Below are 19,181 nucleotides of genomic sequence, written 5' to 3'. Positions count from 1 at the left end.
TCCATCATTACTTTTAGACTTTTGAAGATGAGCTTTGTTGAAATCTGAGTGTTTTCCTTGCCATATTTAAGAAGAGATAAGTGAATCCAGTAAATCAAAAAAAAGATTGAGGAATAAAAATAAATTCTAATAATAAGACAGTTGACCAAAGTAATAATACTGTAAAAGTAAACAATGTGCAGTATAATTATTATTGATTTCAGCAATCACAGTGGGAATAAATAAAACCATATGCAACTGCGCTACATGAAAAAAGTGTTAGACCATTAAACTTCTGTAAAAGTTTCAAACTCAGTAACTTAAAAACTTAACCTTTCAAATATCAAATGAAAAGAAAAAAGAACTCCATCCCCCTCCCTCAGACTTCCCAAAAATGAGAGAGAGGAAACCCACCCACCTCCTCCACCTACCTCGTATTAGAGAAAAATTCAGACATGCAGTAATAATTCATGTCAGACTCTAAATTAAAGTGAGATCAGACAAGACCTTGTGGGTGAGCTCCACGGAGTTAAAAAATTTCTTGCTGCCATCTTCCGGAATAATCCTCAGCCGGGCTGGATACAGCAATCCTTTATTGTAAAGTTCAGCCATAACCTCATGATACTTTCTCTGCATCGCCATGACTTCCATGAAGAAATCTTCGACAAATTTGATATGTTGACCCAGGTAGGTCAGATCTCTGTTGCGACGGGATTTTCAAATAACTCGCTCCTTTTTTGGAAAATAGTGAAATTGGAGAATTACCGACCGTGAACGATTTTTGGAGGTCGGCTTTGGAATTAATGAGCGATGTGGGATCAATAGTGCAAAAGTCTCTTATCTCCATAAGTAATTTAGAAAAGAATTCAGTCAGCTGCCCTTCCTTGGTACATCTATTAGGTCCAAAATACAAATGTTATTATGCCTACTCCTGCCCCCCAAGTCGACCACCTGCCAAGTTAACTTACAGCCATTACTTGCAGCCATTTCTTCAGAATGACTTTCTAGCTTCTCAATTCGATTATTCACAGATGCCAACTCGGTCTCCATGGCATCTAAATGATCTTCATTTATTGAGATTGAGTGTAAAGCTTGGCATCGATCACTTAATAACATTCTTTCATGGCTGCAGTTAGGTCTTTTTGTTATCTCTCGAGATTGTTTTTTCATCATATCAGAGATAAGGTCTGAAGTCAGTGGGACCATTTCTTCTTTACCCTCTTTCGCTGTCTTGGTACCTCTTGTCGATGTCATTCTCAGAAAGAAAATGGTGTTAAATAGCAAAGTAACCAAGTTTAAGCCACTTTGGCTAAAAAAAAATTAGTTTAATAAGAGCCAAATATTAAAAAGCTGGCAGGAGCTCTCGATTACCACCCTCTACAGCATGTAGTCGCCAGTCGAAAGTCCAATACAAAATTCTCCATCCTTTGAAGAGATTTTCTAGTGGCCCTGTGGCGGCGCAGCCTAATGTTTATTTGGAGACTGAGATCTCCTGGAAGTCAACAGGAAACCCAGCATCCTCTTCACTGATTTGAAAAGAGAAACGGAGCACCCGGTTACTCTGGTGAAGTCAGCACTTTTGTGTGTGCATCACACGGAAACCCCTGGCTGGTTCAATTCAGGATGCTATCATGTTGCTGCCTCGATGTGCCGTTGCTGCGAACGTTGGGGGGGGGGGGGGGATGGGGAGAGGTTTGCTGCTGCCATATCCTGCTCCAGTTCGCGACGAGGCTCAATGTGGGAGCAATGGCCATCTTCCTTATCCATAATCCCCTACACCACTGGAACTGCTCTGGTGAAAGATGAAAGTTCATTTTGTTTAATATAACCTTTCTTCTTTTTGAATTGGATCCAGATAAGAGGGGGGGAGATGAGCAGGGAGGAACCTGTTGTGGGAGGACGACCTGAAGGTGGCATTTGGGAGTGATAGGACGAGGTGGAGTAGGGAACCAATAGCAAAGAGGAAGGTGTCCAGGATGGCTCAGTTTTTTCATTGCAACATTTCCTCCAATTGTTGGCAGCATTCTTTTCATTTTAGGTCACCAGATGAGATAACCTTGTTTACTGAATCGCATTTACGACATTCCGGGTGTGAGTTCCTATAAAGGCTGAGTCATTAGCAAGTTTTCACAACCATATTTGTCCTGCTCTGACAGCCGAGAACAGCCCAGTGAACATTATGTCAGGTAAGTCTTCTCTTTCCACTCCCCCCCCCCCCCCACCTCCCCGCCTCCCCATATCTTATTTAGTGCCTCAAATCTGGAGGTTAAATATGTAGTTTGCAAGAAATTAAGGTAACTCATGTGAAGACTAAACAATGACACAGTTGTTTCTGTGGTTTACATTTCATGCAGTTTCATGAATGGAATGTCTTACATGTTCAAGTTTAAATTATACAAATGTTGGATACTGTGTGCAATTCTGGTCACCCCAGGAAGGATGTGGAGGCTTTGGAAAAGGCACAGAAGAGGTTTTACCAGGATGTTTACATGGTTTAGAGGGTATGAGCTTGAGGGGCGGGTTGGACAAATGTAGGCTCTTTTCCCTGGAGCACCAGACCACTGAGGGGGGTGACCTGAGAGGTGTATAAAAATGAGAAGTATTGATATGGTTGACAGTGATAATCTTTTCTGTAGGTTAAAGGTATCATGTGCTGAGAAGGGAGGAAGTTTAAGGGTGATGTGCGGGGTAAATTTTTATTTTAAAATGTAGAGAGTTGTGGTGCCTGTAAAGGTCTGCCACCAATAGTGGTGAAAGCATATGAAATCAGTGTTTAAGCAGCCTTCTAGAGAGACGCATGAATATGACAGGATATCCATCATATGCATACAGCAGGGTTTTGGTTGAATTTTGTTATTGGTGTCTGCAGACATTTGTGTTTTACTTGAATTTAGATAGCGTGTTCATCACAAATATATGGGCTTACCTGTATGTAACATTAATTACAGATAACTGTTGCTTCTATGTTCAAGGTCTGAGAGAATGGAGAATGAAGGTCTGAATGAAAGCATAACTTGACATGACACATATATCAATCATTCAGTCACTCAGTACCAACTGTCCATGCCCACCACACCATCTTCTACCAATCCAGATACGGTCTCTCTGGGTTAAAGCACTAAAGATCCCTCCTGTTCTCTCCAACTCCAAACGCTATAGAACAGCACGTGTCCCGAACCATTGCATCTGTGAATTTTTATCTAACTTTTTCTATTCCCTTTATCTTCTATTAATTTAATGTATCATTTTTTCGCATATTTTATGCACCAGAATAGGTGCAGCAAGTAAGAATTTCAGTGCTTCTGTACATAGTACTTGTGTGTATGACAATAAGCTTGTTTAAGAAAAGACTGGTGAATTGTAGCAAGATCTAACGCTATCCAAGCCTTCTCTCGGAGATCACTCAGGACAGGTTCACGGACATGGCAATGTTTGGGAAGAGACAGCAGTGCATTGCTTGGAGAATAAATGGAGGAAGATTGAGGAAAATCAAATCTAGGAATCAAATCAAATTTCCATTCCTTTGTCAAATCCCTATAAAGGCAGCCAATCTCTGCTTCCTTACCCATCTGCATGGCACAGTTAGCGTAGTGGTTAGGACAATGCTGTTACAGCGCCAGCAATCAGGACCAGGGTTCGAATCCCATGCCATCTGTAAGGAGTTTGTGTGTTCTCCCCGCGTCTGTGTGGGATTCCTCTGGGTGCTCCGCTTCCCTCCCACCATTCTAAAATGTACCGGGAATGTCAGTTGATTGGGTGGCACAAGCTCGTGGGCCAGAAGGGCCCATTACTGGGCTGTATGTATGGACATTCAGAACCAGTCTCAAATATCCTTAATCACCTTTACTACTCTGACCCTTGCTACAAGCTGTGCCAAGACCCACAAAAGATTTGTCTGCACAACTGAAACATCACTTTCTTTTCTTGCACAAACTGCAAATGTGAATATTTATTTATCTATCCTTTGATATTTATAGATTCTTTTACTGTCTTGCATTTATGGTCATTTAGGTGTTTACTGTTGCTGTGGGGGTATTTTGCAAACCTGTGTGGCAGCAGAAAGTTGGAATTTGGTGCATCTGTACACTGTATGCAAATAAACACACATTGAACATGCCTGTTTTAACCAGAAACTTGCATTTACGGTGATATTACAAAGGTGGATACAACTGGAGCTTCCCAGAAAACTGCAAACCAAGATAATCTGAGTTATATTGGTAAGTGAATAGTAAAAAATTGCCATGTTAAATGGATGTTCATCTATGATAATATCCTATTAGTGATGGTGCACAATCACATTAATTATCTAAAGCTTCTGTCACGACTAGACATGGTCTACATTTTACAGTCAAGGTTCGTAGAAATTGCCAGATTAATGGAGACAGATAATCCAGTCATGAGTTCAATCCCTCGGACAGAAGTTGAAGTGAAACGACAGTCTACCAATTAAAATAGTCAGGTATTTAAAAATCTGTCGCCGCAAAGAGGGGAGGTTGGAGAAACGGTGGTTGTTTCCTCTAGATCTTTGATGGAACAAGGAGAGGCATTGATAAGATTGACAGCCTAAATATTTTCCATAGGGTAAAGGCCCCACACTTTAGAGAATGTACAAAATACAAATGCTCTAATAGATAGAGTGACCACCCAACTCTACCTGAACCTGATGCATAAATGTGGATGGTATTGAATCCTGGTTAAGGTGTTAGGCATGGAATGGTATCACTGAAGATAGACCTGTCAGTGGAGGGACTTCAGATTTTTCTTTTATGACTTTAAAAAAGCAGTAGTGTGGCTTCACAGAAAGATGGGCTATGTGTTTTTTTCATTAGTTAATGTGTGACAGCAATCCTCTCCTTCCACTCTCCATGCACAATTGGGGCTCCTGAACCTTTAGTTCTCCGACTCGATGAAGATACATGAGGAATGCATCAAACAGATATCCTAGTGACTGACAGAGCCAAGGGCTGAGGGGTGGGGAAAAGGGGCCAGGTATGAACAAATATAACCAGAATTGGATGTTCACATATGATATTGGACATTGAAATACAAAGCTTGCATTGTGAAACACTAGGAATTTCCAAACATGGAACCGCAGAAAAACGGAAGGAATAAATGAACACATTTACTGTTAAGCAATATTGAGGAGGGCTCTTGATGTTCAAAAGGGTGCAGATACAATAGTAGCATTTAAAATGTTTGTCTATATGGATATGTAGGAGATGGAGGGATATAGATCACATGCAAGCAGCAAAGTTTTAGTTTACCGTAAATATGCTGTATAATGTTTCGTGTATAATGCGCCCCCCCCCATTTTTGAGGGGGAAAAGGGAGAAAATTTTTATTCCCGTGTATAATACGACCCCCCCTCCTCTCACCCACCCGATTCACGCTGCCGTCTCTCTCTCTCCCCCCTCGCACTGCCGTAAATATGCGTGTATAATGCGACCCCTACTTTGGGCTCGAATTTTGGTACAAATTTCTTTGCATTATTTACGATAATTTGACATCTTGTGGGGCACAACCATTGTGGGTGGGAGTACCAGTGTGCTCAATAAAAAAAGGTCCATTGCTACAAATGAAAATGTACAAAACTACAGACACAGAAAATTTGAAATAAAACAAAAAAAAATGCTATGAAGAGGTAGCAAGTCAGGCAGCGTCTGTGGGGAGATTAGTGAGGTGCTAACTCTGCTCCTCTTTCCTTAATGCCTCCTGACTGGCTAATGTTTCCAACAGGTTTTGTTTTTTATTCCATTGCTACAAAACCTGGTGAGATCAAATCCAATCCAAAGCATCCCTTCAGCAGAAGTTCTGCTTCTGTTTGTTCTAGGTGTAAAAGCTTCTCATGAGATGATCGAGACCGACCTTCAGAGGGTGAACAAATACAAGGCACTGATAAAGGAAGTTGCAGCTGCCTATCAAATCGATCCAGCCATTATCGGCGCAATCATGTCCCGTGAATCTCGAGCAGGCAACACCTTGAAAGACGGATGGGGCGACGATGGGAATGGATTCGGCCTCATGCAGGTAGAGAAATGTTTCCCTTAACGTAGCAGAGAGAAATGTTTCCCCTTGGCCCAGACTGGAACAGTTGCAGCAGGCAGGCAATCAGTAGAACTGCTGCCTCACCTGGGCAAGATCTTGAATTCGGATGTATTCTGCTGCAGAGTTTACACGTCCTTCCTGTAACTGTGTCCATCTCCTACCAGTGCTCTGGTTTCCTCCCACATTCCAAAGACAGTTAATTGGCTGCTGTACCTGATCTGTGTGTGTGGAGAGGGCAGAAGTTTCATGGGACTTTAGAACAGCCATTCTCAACGGGGGTCATATGGCCCTTCTGGGGCTTCTGCACATTTGAAGGGGGACTATGGACTGAAATTATTAAACATTTTTTGTGTCTAATGTAATCAGTAGAAGTACAGAAGAAACCAACTGAATTTGACTGCTTCACGGAGAGGGGCCCATAAAATTGAGCAGAGTCCGAAGACAGCCATAGTAAAAAATAAGTTGAGAATGGTTGGTCTAGAGAAGCCATTCTCAATAAGGACCCTATAGACCCCTGGGGACCACAATACATTTAAGTAAAAGCCTTTCTGCCTCACGTTTCATAAATATTTTTAATGTTTTCTATGTAGTTGGTTCCGGTGTCGGTGCTGCGCAATTGCTCAGCCAAAGGAGGTTTAAGGCACTCTTTCCATCCGATAGCCTTCAGGTCACCCTTGGGCAAGGTGTCGTACCTGTTTAACCTCCCAGTCAGGGTCACATGAAGCCATAGATTGCAAACGGTGGATAGCTTTTACAAGCAGATTCGACAAATTGAAATTTATGGTTGTAAAACTAAAAACGTTGGGCAGATGAATCTGCTTATCAATGGACAAGGTTGCCCGTCCAGTATGGACATTGCAACTGAAGGTGGCAATGGGAAACCGCTTCAGCAAAGACATCAGCTCAGAGATGGAGCCTTCACCGAAGGAGAACAGGGGAGGCAACAACTACAGTTCGGAGGGTCAGAGATCATGACGGATGGAGAGACATGATCACCCATGACCAACAGCAAAGCACCTGAACGAATGAATGTAGTTGATAGGAGAGAAGTACGGAAGAAAGCACAGGGAAGAGGGCCCATAAACAATGGGACCATAGCAAAAAACAAAAGGTGGAGAATAGCTAATCTGGAGGATCCTGATGAAGGATCTTGACCTGAAATGTCGATTGTCCATATCCCTCCACGGATGCTCCCTGAATTGATGTTCCTCCAGCAGATTGATTTTGCAAAGGGATGATTGATGCAGGGGGATTTAACGGAGTGAATGAGAACGCATTGTCATCATAAATGTCAGTACAATGAAAATCTTACTCGCTGCAGTTTCCCAGGAGCATAAAACACACTAACAACAATTTAAATACAACTAAAACCCAAAACAACAGGAGAGAGAAAAAAAGATAAGTATCAAAGGAAAAGGAAAAATAAATCCCAATGCATCAACTCCCACCAGATTCCACCAATGTTTCTCCAACTAAAGAGCAATTTACAGAAGCCAATTAACCCAACTGATCCACGAGTCTGGAATATGGGAAGAGGGCAGAGCCACAGGAGGAAAATATGTGCAGATGCAGGGAGAACTTGCAGACTGGAGGTCAAGATCGAAGAAGGGTGCAAGCCTGAAATGTCGGTAATATATCCTTACCTCCTCCGAATGCTGCAAGACTGGCCGAGTTCCTCTGGTGTTTCTGGCTTTTCACTCATTCTTCCGGCTGGTTTGTGAGATGCTGCTAAAGTGCATCTTGTGGATGGTCCACACTAAATGAAAGGGCTCATGGGCACACACAGATCCATTGAAAAGTCTTGCTGACTGCAGTTTCCCGGGTACACAAACAACACTAAAAACCATCAGGTATAATTGAAGTGCCATAAAGAGAAAATTAGCATAATAAACATAAAAGGAAAATAGAATAAATTATGCATATTCTCAGTTGGCCAACAGTACAAACGTGCTGTGTCAGCAGTACAGATCTTTCAGTTTTGAGGTAGATTCCAGGTGACATTGCCAGAATGAGGGGCATGCAAATGGGAGGAACAACGCCTTGTATTCTATCTGAGTAGTCTCTAACCAGACAGTATTAAAATCAACTTTTCCAATTTCAATTAACCCCCTCCCCTGAGTCTCTCTTTCCCATCCCGCTGTCTCCACCCCCTTTCCTCTCCTATCACAGAGCTACACTAGGGTCTCTCCCCCCATTACCTCTCTGCTTTTTTTCCCCTCTTTTACCCTTCCATCTGCCTATTAGTCTGTGCTCCTATCCCTGTCCCTCCCTCCTCTCCTCCTTCCCCCACCTTTTGATTCAGACATCTGCTTATATTTGATGAAGGGCCATGGGTCGAAAGGTGCTTATCCTTTACTTCCTAAGGATGCTGCATGACTGGCTGAGTTTCTCCAGCACATTTGAAGATTATGATTAAGGGAAGGTTCGAGATAATGATAGCTATGGGAAAACATCTCTTCTTAAATTAGAGGTGCTTCTGCTGGGAAATAGTGCCAAGAAGCAGGCATGGCCATGGTGATTTAGCACCTCACACGATCGTGATCGATGGCCGGAGGTCAGTGCTTACAATGGACCTGACCATGTCTGTCGCCCTGCGTTCCTTGGGCTTCAAGTTTCCAAACCTGGCTGAGATGCAACCAACCACTATACTCTCCCACAGTGTACCTGAAGATATTTGACAGAGTATTCTATAACACGGTGAAACTTCCTCAAACTCCTCAGAAAGTAGAAGCATTGGTGTGACTCCTTAGACCATCAAAGCAGAATTAGGCAATTCAGACCATCAGGGTCAGGGTTCTGTACCTTGTCTGAAGAAGAGAAGAGAGCATAACCAGGACAATGCAGCACCCCACATAAATGTTCTTGAAGGCTGAGAGGGCAGTGCCCATGATGGACTTTGGCTGTGCCTGGATCCCTGCATTCCTGGGCATTTAATCTTGTGTCCTGGTCCCAGGAATGGTCCTCTGATGTGTGTTATATTAAAATTCAAAAATAAAGGCTAGGAGAATGTCAAAACAATATTTGCAGAATCATAATTTGGACCAGTAGTGTTCAAGGGTCTGTCAACCCAGATTGGAAGCTATCTCATAGTCTACAAGGTTCTTGAGAGGCATGGATAAGGTAGGCCGCCAACACCTCCATCCCTGGGCAAGAATAGCAAACATCACAGGGCAGCTGCACAAAGTGAAAGGAGGAAAGTTTAGGGGAAACGTCAGGGGTAATTTTTTTTAAACACAGAGTTGTGGGTGCCTGGAATGCCTTGCCGGGGCAGTGATGGAGGCTGAAACATTAGGGGCATTTAAAAGACTCTTAGTAGAGAGGCACAGGGATGAAAGAAAAATAGAGGGTTACGAGGGTATGAAGGGTAAAAAAAAATTTTGTTAGGAATATATAGATAACCACAACATCGAGGGCTGAAGGGTCTGTACTGTGCTGTTATGCTCTGTGTTCTATTGAGTAAAATGCCATTACTCAAGCTTATATTGGAACGGGAAATTGGGTGTGGAATAAAATTAAGAAGTGACTTGAATCTTATGGTAGAGTTGCCAGTTGGAACATGGGGGGTGGGGATGTGGGGAGGGTGTGTGTGGGGAGGGTGTGTGTGTGTGTGTGTACCAACTGTGGTGAGATTTCAGAGTTTGCCCCTAATGCTACAGGGTCAAGAAGGAAGGAATTTAGGAGCTAGTTTTGGGGATATTAATGGTGCCTCCATTGTTCCCTGACATCCTTCTGAAGAGAGAAAATGGAAATATTCATATTGAGTCTGCAGGTGGGAGAGTCAACAGGTGAATGGCTGGCTGTTTCCTTGGCTTCAATGCTTTTGAAGGACACAGCAGCTCATTAAAAGCCCAACCCACTAATTATTGTAACTCTAGCCTGTGATTCTCAACCATTTCCCACCCACCACCACCCCCCCCCACCCCCACCACACTCACATACCATCTTATTAACCACAGAGCACCTATGGTATTACTTGTGGTATGTGAGTGGGGAAAAAAGGGTTAAAAAACACTGAACCAGACAGAAGCGCTCAGACATAGTGGTTTTGTTCCAGTAGCAACAATTAGTCTACTGATTGCCTCAATCCAGGTGAGTTCCTGAAATTTCTCACAAATTGAAAAAAGTATCAAAGCAATGAACAAAGGCTTTATCAAAACACTCAAGTTTATTGCAACATCATGATTTCATGAATCGGAAGGGAATTGTTTTGAGAAACCAGGGATGGTTTGGGTTCAGTTCCTTGAGGAGGGTCAGCCTGGGTAGGGTTTGCAAGGATCTTCATGACACTAATGAGATTTTATTGTCATATACAGAAGTACAATTTACAGATGCACTGAAATTCTTACTTGCTATAGCCAGACAGATGTGGCTACATACCAGCTACAACTCAAATAAATTACTAAAATATGCCAAAACAAAAGTGATAATGTGACAAGTATCCCCAACTTGTGACTTATGTGACTTGCATCCATCTGCACATTCAACCGTTTTTTTAAATATAAGAAAAAATATAACATTTATGTAGTTTATGTTTTATTTGACAAACTATAACAGGGATAACAGGCATGTAAGAGCCAAAATGTGCATGCTTTCCTTGCTAGTCGGCGCCCCGGGGTCCAGAGGCTTGACACGGCCATCTTGATTACTGTGAGAGTTAAGGGTGAAAATTGAATATCATCAGACAACATAACTCTTGTGCATGAACCAACCGAACTCCAATACGTGAACCCACCATGCATGCATCAATCGCACATGAATCAAGATAGCCGCGGCCAGCCTACAGACTCTGGGGCCCTGACTAACATGGACCAGAATGTGGAACGATTTGCCAAGGATGAGCGACAAATTCAGGAAGCTTTAAGTTGTTATCGTCAAACTTATGATGAAAAGAAAAGATTTAAAAATTTGCTTTAAGACTTTGGTAACTCCGACTTATATCAATTTCAAGATACAACCAAGCTTTCGGTCCCAATTACGGTCCTAAGTTGGGGAGATCCTGTATATAAGAGGACAGGTAAATATAACGAACATATGCAGACACTGTGATTGGTGTAAAAACACATGCTGGAGGAACTCAGCAGATCTCACATCGTCCAAAGGAGGTAAAGATATATCATCGACATTTCGGACCGAAGCCCTTCTTCAAGGTATGAAGTAGGAGAAGTGGTGGATGAAGCAGGCGCTTGTAGAAAAAGGTTGAGAAGAAGGAAAGAAAGGGCAGGGGTGGAGCATAGACGAAAAGACAAAGTGTGATAATTGGACATAGATAGGACAGGAGAGGAAAAGTGAGAATTAATTGAGGGAGGGGGTGTCTCTGCAAATGCAGAGCTGGAGGAAAGGGGGGGGAGAAAGAGAGAGGGAGAGGGAGGGGGAGAAGAAATAGGTATAGGCTAACAGAAACTGAAATCGATGAATGCCATCCATTTGGAGAGTGCCCAGATGGAATATGAGGTGTTATTCCTCCAATTTGCAGGTGGTCTCAGTCTAGCAGTACATAAGATTATGGACAGACATGTTACCGTGCGAATAGGGTGGGTAATTGAAATGGGCAGCCAGTGGGACATCCATGCTATTACAGCGGACAGAGCCGAGATGCTCAATGAAGTGATCTCCCACTCTACGTCCAGGCTCTCCGATGTAGAGGAGACCACAATGGGAGTTCCAGATGCAGTGGATAGCCCTTGCAGATTCACAAGTAAGCAGTTGCTTAATATTCAGAGTTGAAGATGGGGCAGGATTTTAAAAAAAGTTATGTTTCAATAGTGCAGATGGATCTTTTAGAGATCCTAGAGTACTTTATGGTTGAGGGAGTATGTGGTAGATTCATCAGCCTGACAGTTTTATTGGGGCAAAAAAAAATGTTCTTGAACTTAGAAGTGCTGGACTTCAGGGACCTGTACCTTCTGCCCAAAGTTAGAAGGGGTTGTGACCAGGGTGGTGGGGATACTTGATGTTGGTTGCTGCCTTAAGGCAATGCCTCCCATATATGCTTCACTTTGTGCAGTGTGCAATGTACAATGCAGAGAATGGAACTGCGTGCAGGTTCTCCCTGTCTGCTCTCATTTCCTCCCGCCCAGAGATGTTCTCTGGGCACTCAGGTTTCCACAGCAGGCCTGCAGTATCCACCCACACCTCAAACAGCAGCATCAGGCCTCTTAGCACCATTCACCAACCTTGCCGAAGGCAGTCGTCCACTTGTGTTCCTTTCAGTCTCATGTACTGTCTTTGGTGTTCACACATGGATTCCTCTACAAGGAGAAGCCAAACACAGACTGGGTGCTTGTTTGCTAAATGCAATCTGCTGGAAGAACTCAGCAGGTCAAGTAGTGTCAGTGGGAGAAAAAAAAATGGCCGTCATTTTGGGCCGTAACCCTTCATCACGACTGGGGGCATGGAGCAGAGAAGCCAGTGTAAAGAGGACCAGCGTATTCAGACAAGCCTCTCTCCTCCTCATCCCCAGTCCCAAAGGGCTCCGGCCCAAAACATCACCCATTCTTTTTCTCTCACTGAAGCTGCTCGGCCTGCTGTGTTCCTCAAGCAGATAGTGTTCAGCTTCAGATTTCCAGCATCACCAATCCGTCATGCGTCTGTGACCCTTTAACATTGCGACACTTTGCGACCATCTTGAATGCTCCACTCAGTCAAACTGCTCTCTGTTCCCCATCATGGCGCTGATGTCTCTTTCTCATTCTTTCTTTGAAAATGCCTTTGTAAAGATCAGTGCTTATGCTCCTTATCACCAGATTTGTCTGAACCTATTTCCACAGAGACTTTCGTCATGCACCTCATGTCTCCCCAGCTCTGCTTTGAAAACTTCAACCCCTTCAATCTCCACCAAGCATCTCCAGGCTCAAAAATAGTTTCTAACCAACAGCTATCAGGCTGTTGGTCTCGCAAGCATCAAGGATAGCACTGCGTAAAAGATTTAACAATAGGATAATAGCACTGTGAAATACATTCAGCAATAATGGACAACACTGAAATACATTCAGCAATACAGGAATTGCCTCGAGTTTCAGAAATGTATTCACGTGGAGCAACATCATCACCTATTGCCAAGGATCAGTATTGCAACAAGTCTATTTGATAAGAACATAGGAATGGGAGGGAGACAATAACCCCCTTTCAGAATATTTCAAATCATAGAACACTTACAGCTCAGATAGGCCCTTTGGCCCATCTAGTTTGTGATTAACTATTATTCTGCCTGGTCCCATTGACATGTGCCCAATCCATACCCCTCCTTACCGCTTCCATCACATATCCATCCACATTTTTCTTAAATATCAAAATTGAGTCTTCATCCACCACATCTCCCATTAATTATATTCTGGCCTGCATCCTCAATATTAACCACCTGTTGTGTATCGTTCCACATACCATCACCACGCAACTTCTCAGAATTCTTAGCCTTTTGAATAAACTGTATCTTGTCACGTCCTCACCAATTCCCCCATTCAGATTTTCTCCAGAGGAGATACTTCCCCTGTACTCATTCATCAAATACTTCCAATGCTTTAAACAGCTAAAAATAAACACGAAATGAAGAGGAATACCTCCCAAATATTAATATGTGTGGCTTCAGGTTGAGGAAAGTAAAAGATCAGTGATCATAGATTTGTCTTTTTTAAATTTGGCAAAACTCATCTGATTCACTCAAGTTCTTTTCTAGACTGGTCTGTATGTGACTGCTAATCCACAACAAGACTGACTTAAATCCCAATGCAAAATCCTGAGAAGCCATTCGAGGGAGTGATCATGTGCCGAGTTAATTTGCAACATTGTGCCTCAATAATTGCACCTTAGTACAATCAACATTGAAATCCTCTATGATATTGTGCCTCAACTTAATCTCATTGCAACGAGAAGCGGATCCCAATCCATGGCAAACAAAAAATCTTGTTTATTCCAGGTTGACAAAAACTATCATACTATCGTTGGAACATGGAACAGCAAAGAACATGTTATGCAGGCAACACAGATTCTGATAGATATGATCAACAACATTGCAAAGAAGTTTCCAGATTGGACTAAAGAACAACAGCTGAAAGGTTAGTGCCTTTTTAACTTCCCGTCAACTGTTTAATTCTCTGGATACAGGAATCAAGCACAGTCAGCCTTCAAAATTCTTGTGTCCAATCCCCTTAGCTTCAACTCTAACCAAGAGCCATTTTCCAGAGTTTGGCAAATTCATTCACATCTGTACCCAATGCCTTGGGCTAGTTGTGAATTGATGTTAAGTAAAGAGTGAATATTTAATTTTAATTTGGAGAATCAGTAGGGTAACAGGCCTTTCTGGCCTATGAGCCCGAGTCACCCAATTACAGGGAATGTGACCCATTAACCTATTGACCCTGTTTGTCTTTGGGACATGGGAGGAAGCTGGAGGAAACCCACACAGGTCACAGGGACAAACTCCTTAGAGCACACGTCAAACTCAGGTCCGCGGGCCAAATTTGGCCCGTGATATAATATTTGGCCCGCAAGATCATATCAAATATGTAGTAGAGCTGGCCCGCTGGCCGCCGCACCAGTATAGCGTATGCACAGCTAATACTACAAATCCCAGAATGCTTTGCAAATGTGTTGGCGCCGGCCCGTCAGCCCGCTAATCGCCCCCACCTCCTCTCTTTACTTTCATGAGCATCTGCGACCTGTCGCCGAACTCACATGTAATAAACCCCTTACGAAAAATGGCCAAACAAAAGATAGAAAACAGGACCTTTCAAGACAGGTGGGAGGCAGACTATATGTTCATTATTTTAAAAGACAAACCTGTTTGTCATTGAAGCAAGTTGTTATTTTTTTGGCTTGTTGGCTTGTGAAAAAAAATACATTTAAAAGGAGCTTAAAGGCTATAGAGAATATTTATTGAATATTTTATTTCTCATTTGTTAATGCTTCTTCTGGAAAGAGTTTAACCAAAACTATTATTAAACATTTATTTTAATAAGAAAAAGTTTAACATTACATATGTTGAAAGAAGAGAAAACTCGCAGATGTTGTTGAAAATTTTCAATAAATATTTAGTTCGGCCCACGACTTAGTCCAAGTTTTTAATTTTGGCCCTCTGTGAATTTGAGTTTGACACCCCTGCCTTAGAGTGTCAGATTCGAACCCGGATCGCTGGTGCTGTAATAGTGTTGCACTAATCACGCCGCCATCAATGGCAAGAGTAAAATACTGGAAATGTTCACGAACACTATGGAAGTTTTAATTCCTCAGCAGCTAATGTTAACTAGTTTGGTGTGGTCCGGCTATTGCCTCACAGCTCCTACCACTCAGATTCAACTCTGTGCAGCGACATCGTGTGTGGAATTTGCACGTCCTCATTGAGACTATGTGATTTTCCTTCCAGTCCTCCTGATACATTCCTCATCCCAAAGACCTGTAGATTAATTTCCCAAACGTGACAGTGCATGGCAGACTTGAGGGGAGTTGATGGATGTGTTGGGAGTGTAGTGAGTGGTGCAGTGAATAAGGCACAACAGAAGTTGTCTGTGAGTTGAACCAACAGAACTGTTCAATGGAATCTTCGCAGGAGTTCAAATAATTACAGAGGCACGCTAGCACAATCACCCGACCTCTGCGGTCACACACCTCACAGAGTTCTTTGTGCACCCCCCCCCAGCCCCCCTCCCCCAGCCCCCCCCTCCCCCCCAGCCACTGGGCACTCCTGAACCTGCGGGGGCCCAGAACTATGGACGTCATTTAGATAATGGAGAGGCACAGTTCACCACAGGAGAATTTAAAAAAGGATTAAGGTAAATGAAATGTTTGATTACAAAGCCATTGGAACTGAAATAGACTATTCAGCCCATCATTTGTGCCCAGTCGTTTAATCATGAGTTGATCCATTTCCCCACTCACTCCCACTGCCCGGTCTTCTCTCTATAGCTTTTGAAGCCCTGGCTAATCAAGAACCTATCAATCTCTGCCTTTAATATACCCAATGACCTGGCCTCCACAACCACCTGTTGTAAAAAATTCCACAGATTTACCACCCTCTGGCTAAAGAAATTCCTCCTCATTCAAGGTGGACAAGGTGAGCCGAGGGCCATGATTCAGTATTTCATCAATTTCTCCATTTCTGATCATACGAGTGGCTATTGTTTAAACCGCTGATTCCTTGAATTGGAATTCTTTCCCCAACCTTCACCCCATTTAGTTGTTATTTAAAATCCACTTCATGATCTTGACTTTTAGTCACCTGTCCTCAAGATCATGTCATTTGACTCAGTGTCAAATTTAGTTGAAAACACTCCTCTGTCAAGGGTAATGCTACTACATAGAAGCTACCTCTGAAGAAACAGTTATTGCTGTAATATGCCACGCAGTCTGTTTCACAACAGGTGGGATTTCAGCCTACAATGCTGGAACATCAAATGTTCGCACCTACGCTGGAATGGATATTGGTACAACAGGCAATGACTACGCTAATGATGTAGTGGCACGTGCTCAGAGGCTTAAAAAGCACGGGTATGGCATGTGTTGATTCAAGATTCTGATGTCTCAAAGAATAAATCACTGCAACTTGAGGTATCGCAAAATTCAGATTTCTTTTCACCCTTTCATTTAATGAATAAAATCAACTCAATCTGTGATGTGATTACTTTTGGTCTACAATAAATGCATGTACAAGAGTAAAAAAATTATGGTTGCAAATGTTTCTTACTAGAAAACAACAATGGGTGTAACAGTAAAAAAAAAGTGAGATGAGTTAAGCTCCAGTCCCCAAAATTAGCACAACACCAGCAGTCTTCAGCAGTGGAAAGTGTTAAGGACTTCAAATTTCTGGTTGTCAACATCTCTGAAGATCTGTCCTGGGGCCTCCACATCAATGCAATCATGAAGAATGCTCACCAGTGGCTATATATCGTGAAAAGTTTGAGATTTGGTATGTCACCTCAGACTCTTGAAAATTTCTACAGGTTACTGTGGAGAGCATTCTGTCTGGTTGCATCACTGTCTAGTATGGAGGTGCCAGTGCACAGGACAGGAAATAACTACAGAGAGTTGTGAACTCAGCCAGCGCCATCACCCGCATCAGTCTTCACTCCATCGAGCACATCTACAGGAGGCAGCCTCCATCCTCAAGGACCCACTTCACACTGCTACCATCAGGAAGGAGATACGGGATCCTGAAGATGAACGCTCGGCAGCAAACCACAGTTTCTTCGACTCTGCAATCAGATTTCTGAATGGTCAATGAACCACAGACACGACCTCACTTTCCTCTTCATTTGCACTAATTTATTTATTTTAAAATGCAATTTATTGCAATATTTGCAATAACTGCCGCAGAACTAAGAATTTTGTGACTTGTTCATTACAATAAATTCTGGTTCAGAATTAGGCCATTTAGTCCAGAGTCTACTCCATCATTCAAAGCATAGCAGATTTTTTTTTCCAACTCATTTTCCTGCCTTCTCCCATAACCTTTGACCCTTCCCCCTAACCTTAGAACCTCTATTTTAAATCTACCCAATTACTTGGCTCCATAGCCATCGTGGCAACAAATTCCACCACCCTCTGGCTGAAGAAACTGATCATCTCCCTCTTCCAAAGGGACATCCTTTCATTCTAAGGCTATGCCTAGTCCTAGTCTCTCCCATCACATGGAAACATCTTCTCCATGTTCACTCTATCCAACCCTTTCAATATTAGCTATGTTTTGATGAGATTCTCCCTCATCCTTTCAAACTCCATGAAGGTAAACCAGCAGAACATAATCTCACATACAATGGTTCAAGGCATCAGCAGAAAGGCTTCCACAGCCCTTCCACTATCAGCATGTATCAGTCTTAGATCAGGTAAAAATGCACAGAAATGCTGGAGGAACTCAGCCAGTCTTGCAGCATCCTTTGGAGGCAAAGGTATTATTGATGTTTTGGGCCTGAGCCTTTCAAGGTACAAGCAAAAAACAGGAAGGGATCTGAATAAAGATTGGAGGGAGAAAGGGGGAGGAGTCCAGACCAACAGCCAAAATGTCTTAATTGTACATGATGAGAGGAAAGGTGAGAATTGATTTTGGTTCTCTGTGAAAGGAGACAGAGGGAATACAGAAGATTGTGAGAAACCAAGCTGGGGGAAAGGCGAGAAGAAGAAGGTTGTGGGGGAGGGGGGGGTTCAATGGAAACTGGAGGTCAATATTAATGCCATCCAGTTAGAGGGTGCCCAGGCGGAAGATGAGGTGTTGTTCCTCCAATGTGTGGTTGGTCTCAGTCTGGCAGTGAATGAGATCACAGATAGACATATCAGCAAGGAATGAGAAAGGGAATTGAAATGGGTGGCTACTGGGAAATCCACGCTATTTTAAAATACCCTCAGATCAGGATACATCTGCTGCATTAACCCATGGATGATTTCATATTTGTTTATATGCAAACATATTATAACCAAGTAACGACTCTGCAATTTTGGGAAAATTCTATTCCAAATACTGTAGTTCAATTCTTTCTTGTGACATGGGTTGGATTTTCTGTTTTACACAAGATTAAGCAGAAGTTGAAAACAGCCAACGGATTTGCATATATTTGGGCTTCAAAATGAGAACCTGAGATGCTAACACAAGAAAGTACTATTTTCAATGTTTCTGGAAGAGAGACAGAGAATGAACGGGATAAATGCAAAGAAATCGAGGAAGAAAAATATAAAGCGGAGAGAGTAAGAAAGAGAAAGCAGAAATTCCATGTAAAGCTCTTAGTTCAAAACCAGGATGTGGATATAGTCTGTTGCAATCATTGAGGAAATATCAGGTATAAATGTCAGTCAGCAATGGAACTCTGATTGTCCCCTAATAGTTGCCAGAAACCAAAACAACCATGGTATCTAACATTGAGAAAACAAACTAACTTATTTCAGTGAAAGAACAAACTTATTCATGAAGTTGTGATCTCACAGTGCACCCATTCAACCCATCAAGCCCGTGTTTGCTACTTCAGAGAGCTCTCTGACTAAACACCACCTCCACAGCCCTGTCTTTCCCTTGTTAACTATGTGAACATGAACAAATCTGCTCAGATTTTTGTTTAAATCTTCAATCGAAGTGAAAGGAAATAAAATGAAAGAAACATACTCAAATTGACACAAAAGCTTAGAGTAAAAGCTTTTTCATGGTCAATCCAATGAAGTAGAAGGAACTCCCCAATTTTCAG

The 19,181-nt window shown here is 42.5% G+C and overlaps 1 protein-coding gene across 3 annotated transcripts; it reads left to right on the top strand.

The window, feature by feature from the left end:
• Positions 1-2,053: 2,053 nt before the first annotated feature.
• Positions 2,054-16,676, top strand: lygl1 (lysozyme g-like 1). Of its 3 annotated transcripts, none has more exons than XM_069893490.1 (5): positions 2,054-2,165; positions 4,110-4,196; positions 5,810-6,006; positions 13,937-14,075; positions 16,377-16,676. In XM_069893490.1, the coding sequence occupies exons 1-5, from the start codon at positions 2,159-2,161 to the stop codon at positions 16,517-16,519; spliced, it is 573 nt and encodes a 190-aa protein (XP_069749591.1). In that variant the 5' UTR covers positions 2,054-2,158; the 3' UTR covers positions 16,520-16,676. The 3 variants fall into 3 exon arrangements, with proteins under 3 accessions (XP_069749591.1, XP_069749592.1, XP_069749593.1); XM_069893492.1 differs by having other exon boundaries at positions 2,062-2,165; positions 4,139-4,196; XM_069893491.1 differs by lacking the exon at positions 4,110-4,196 and having other exon boundaries at positions 2,061-2,165.
• The last annotated feature ends 2,505 nt before the right edge of the window (positions 16,677-19,181 follow it).

Source organism: Narcine bancroftii, chromosome 8 (assembly GCF_036971445.1).
Source record: "Narcine bancroftii isolate sNarBan1 chromosome 8, sNarBan1.hap1, whole genome shotgun sequence".
NCBI classification, from domain to species: Eukaryota; Metazoa; Chordata; class Chondrichthyes; order Torpediniformes; family Narcinidae; genus Narcine; species Narcine bancroftii.
Note: the sequence above shows the minus strand (reverse complement) of the source record. Positions and strands in the feature narration are given on the sequence as shown.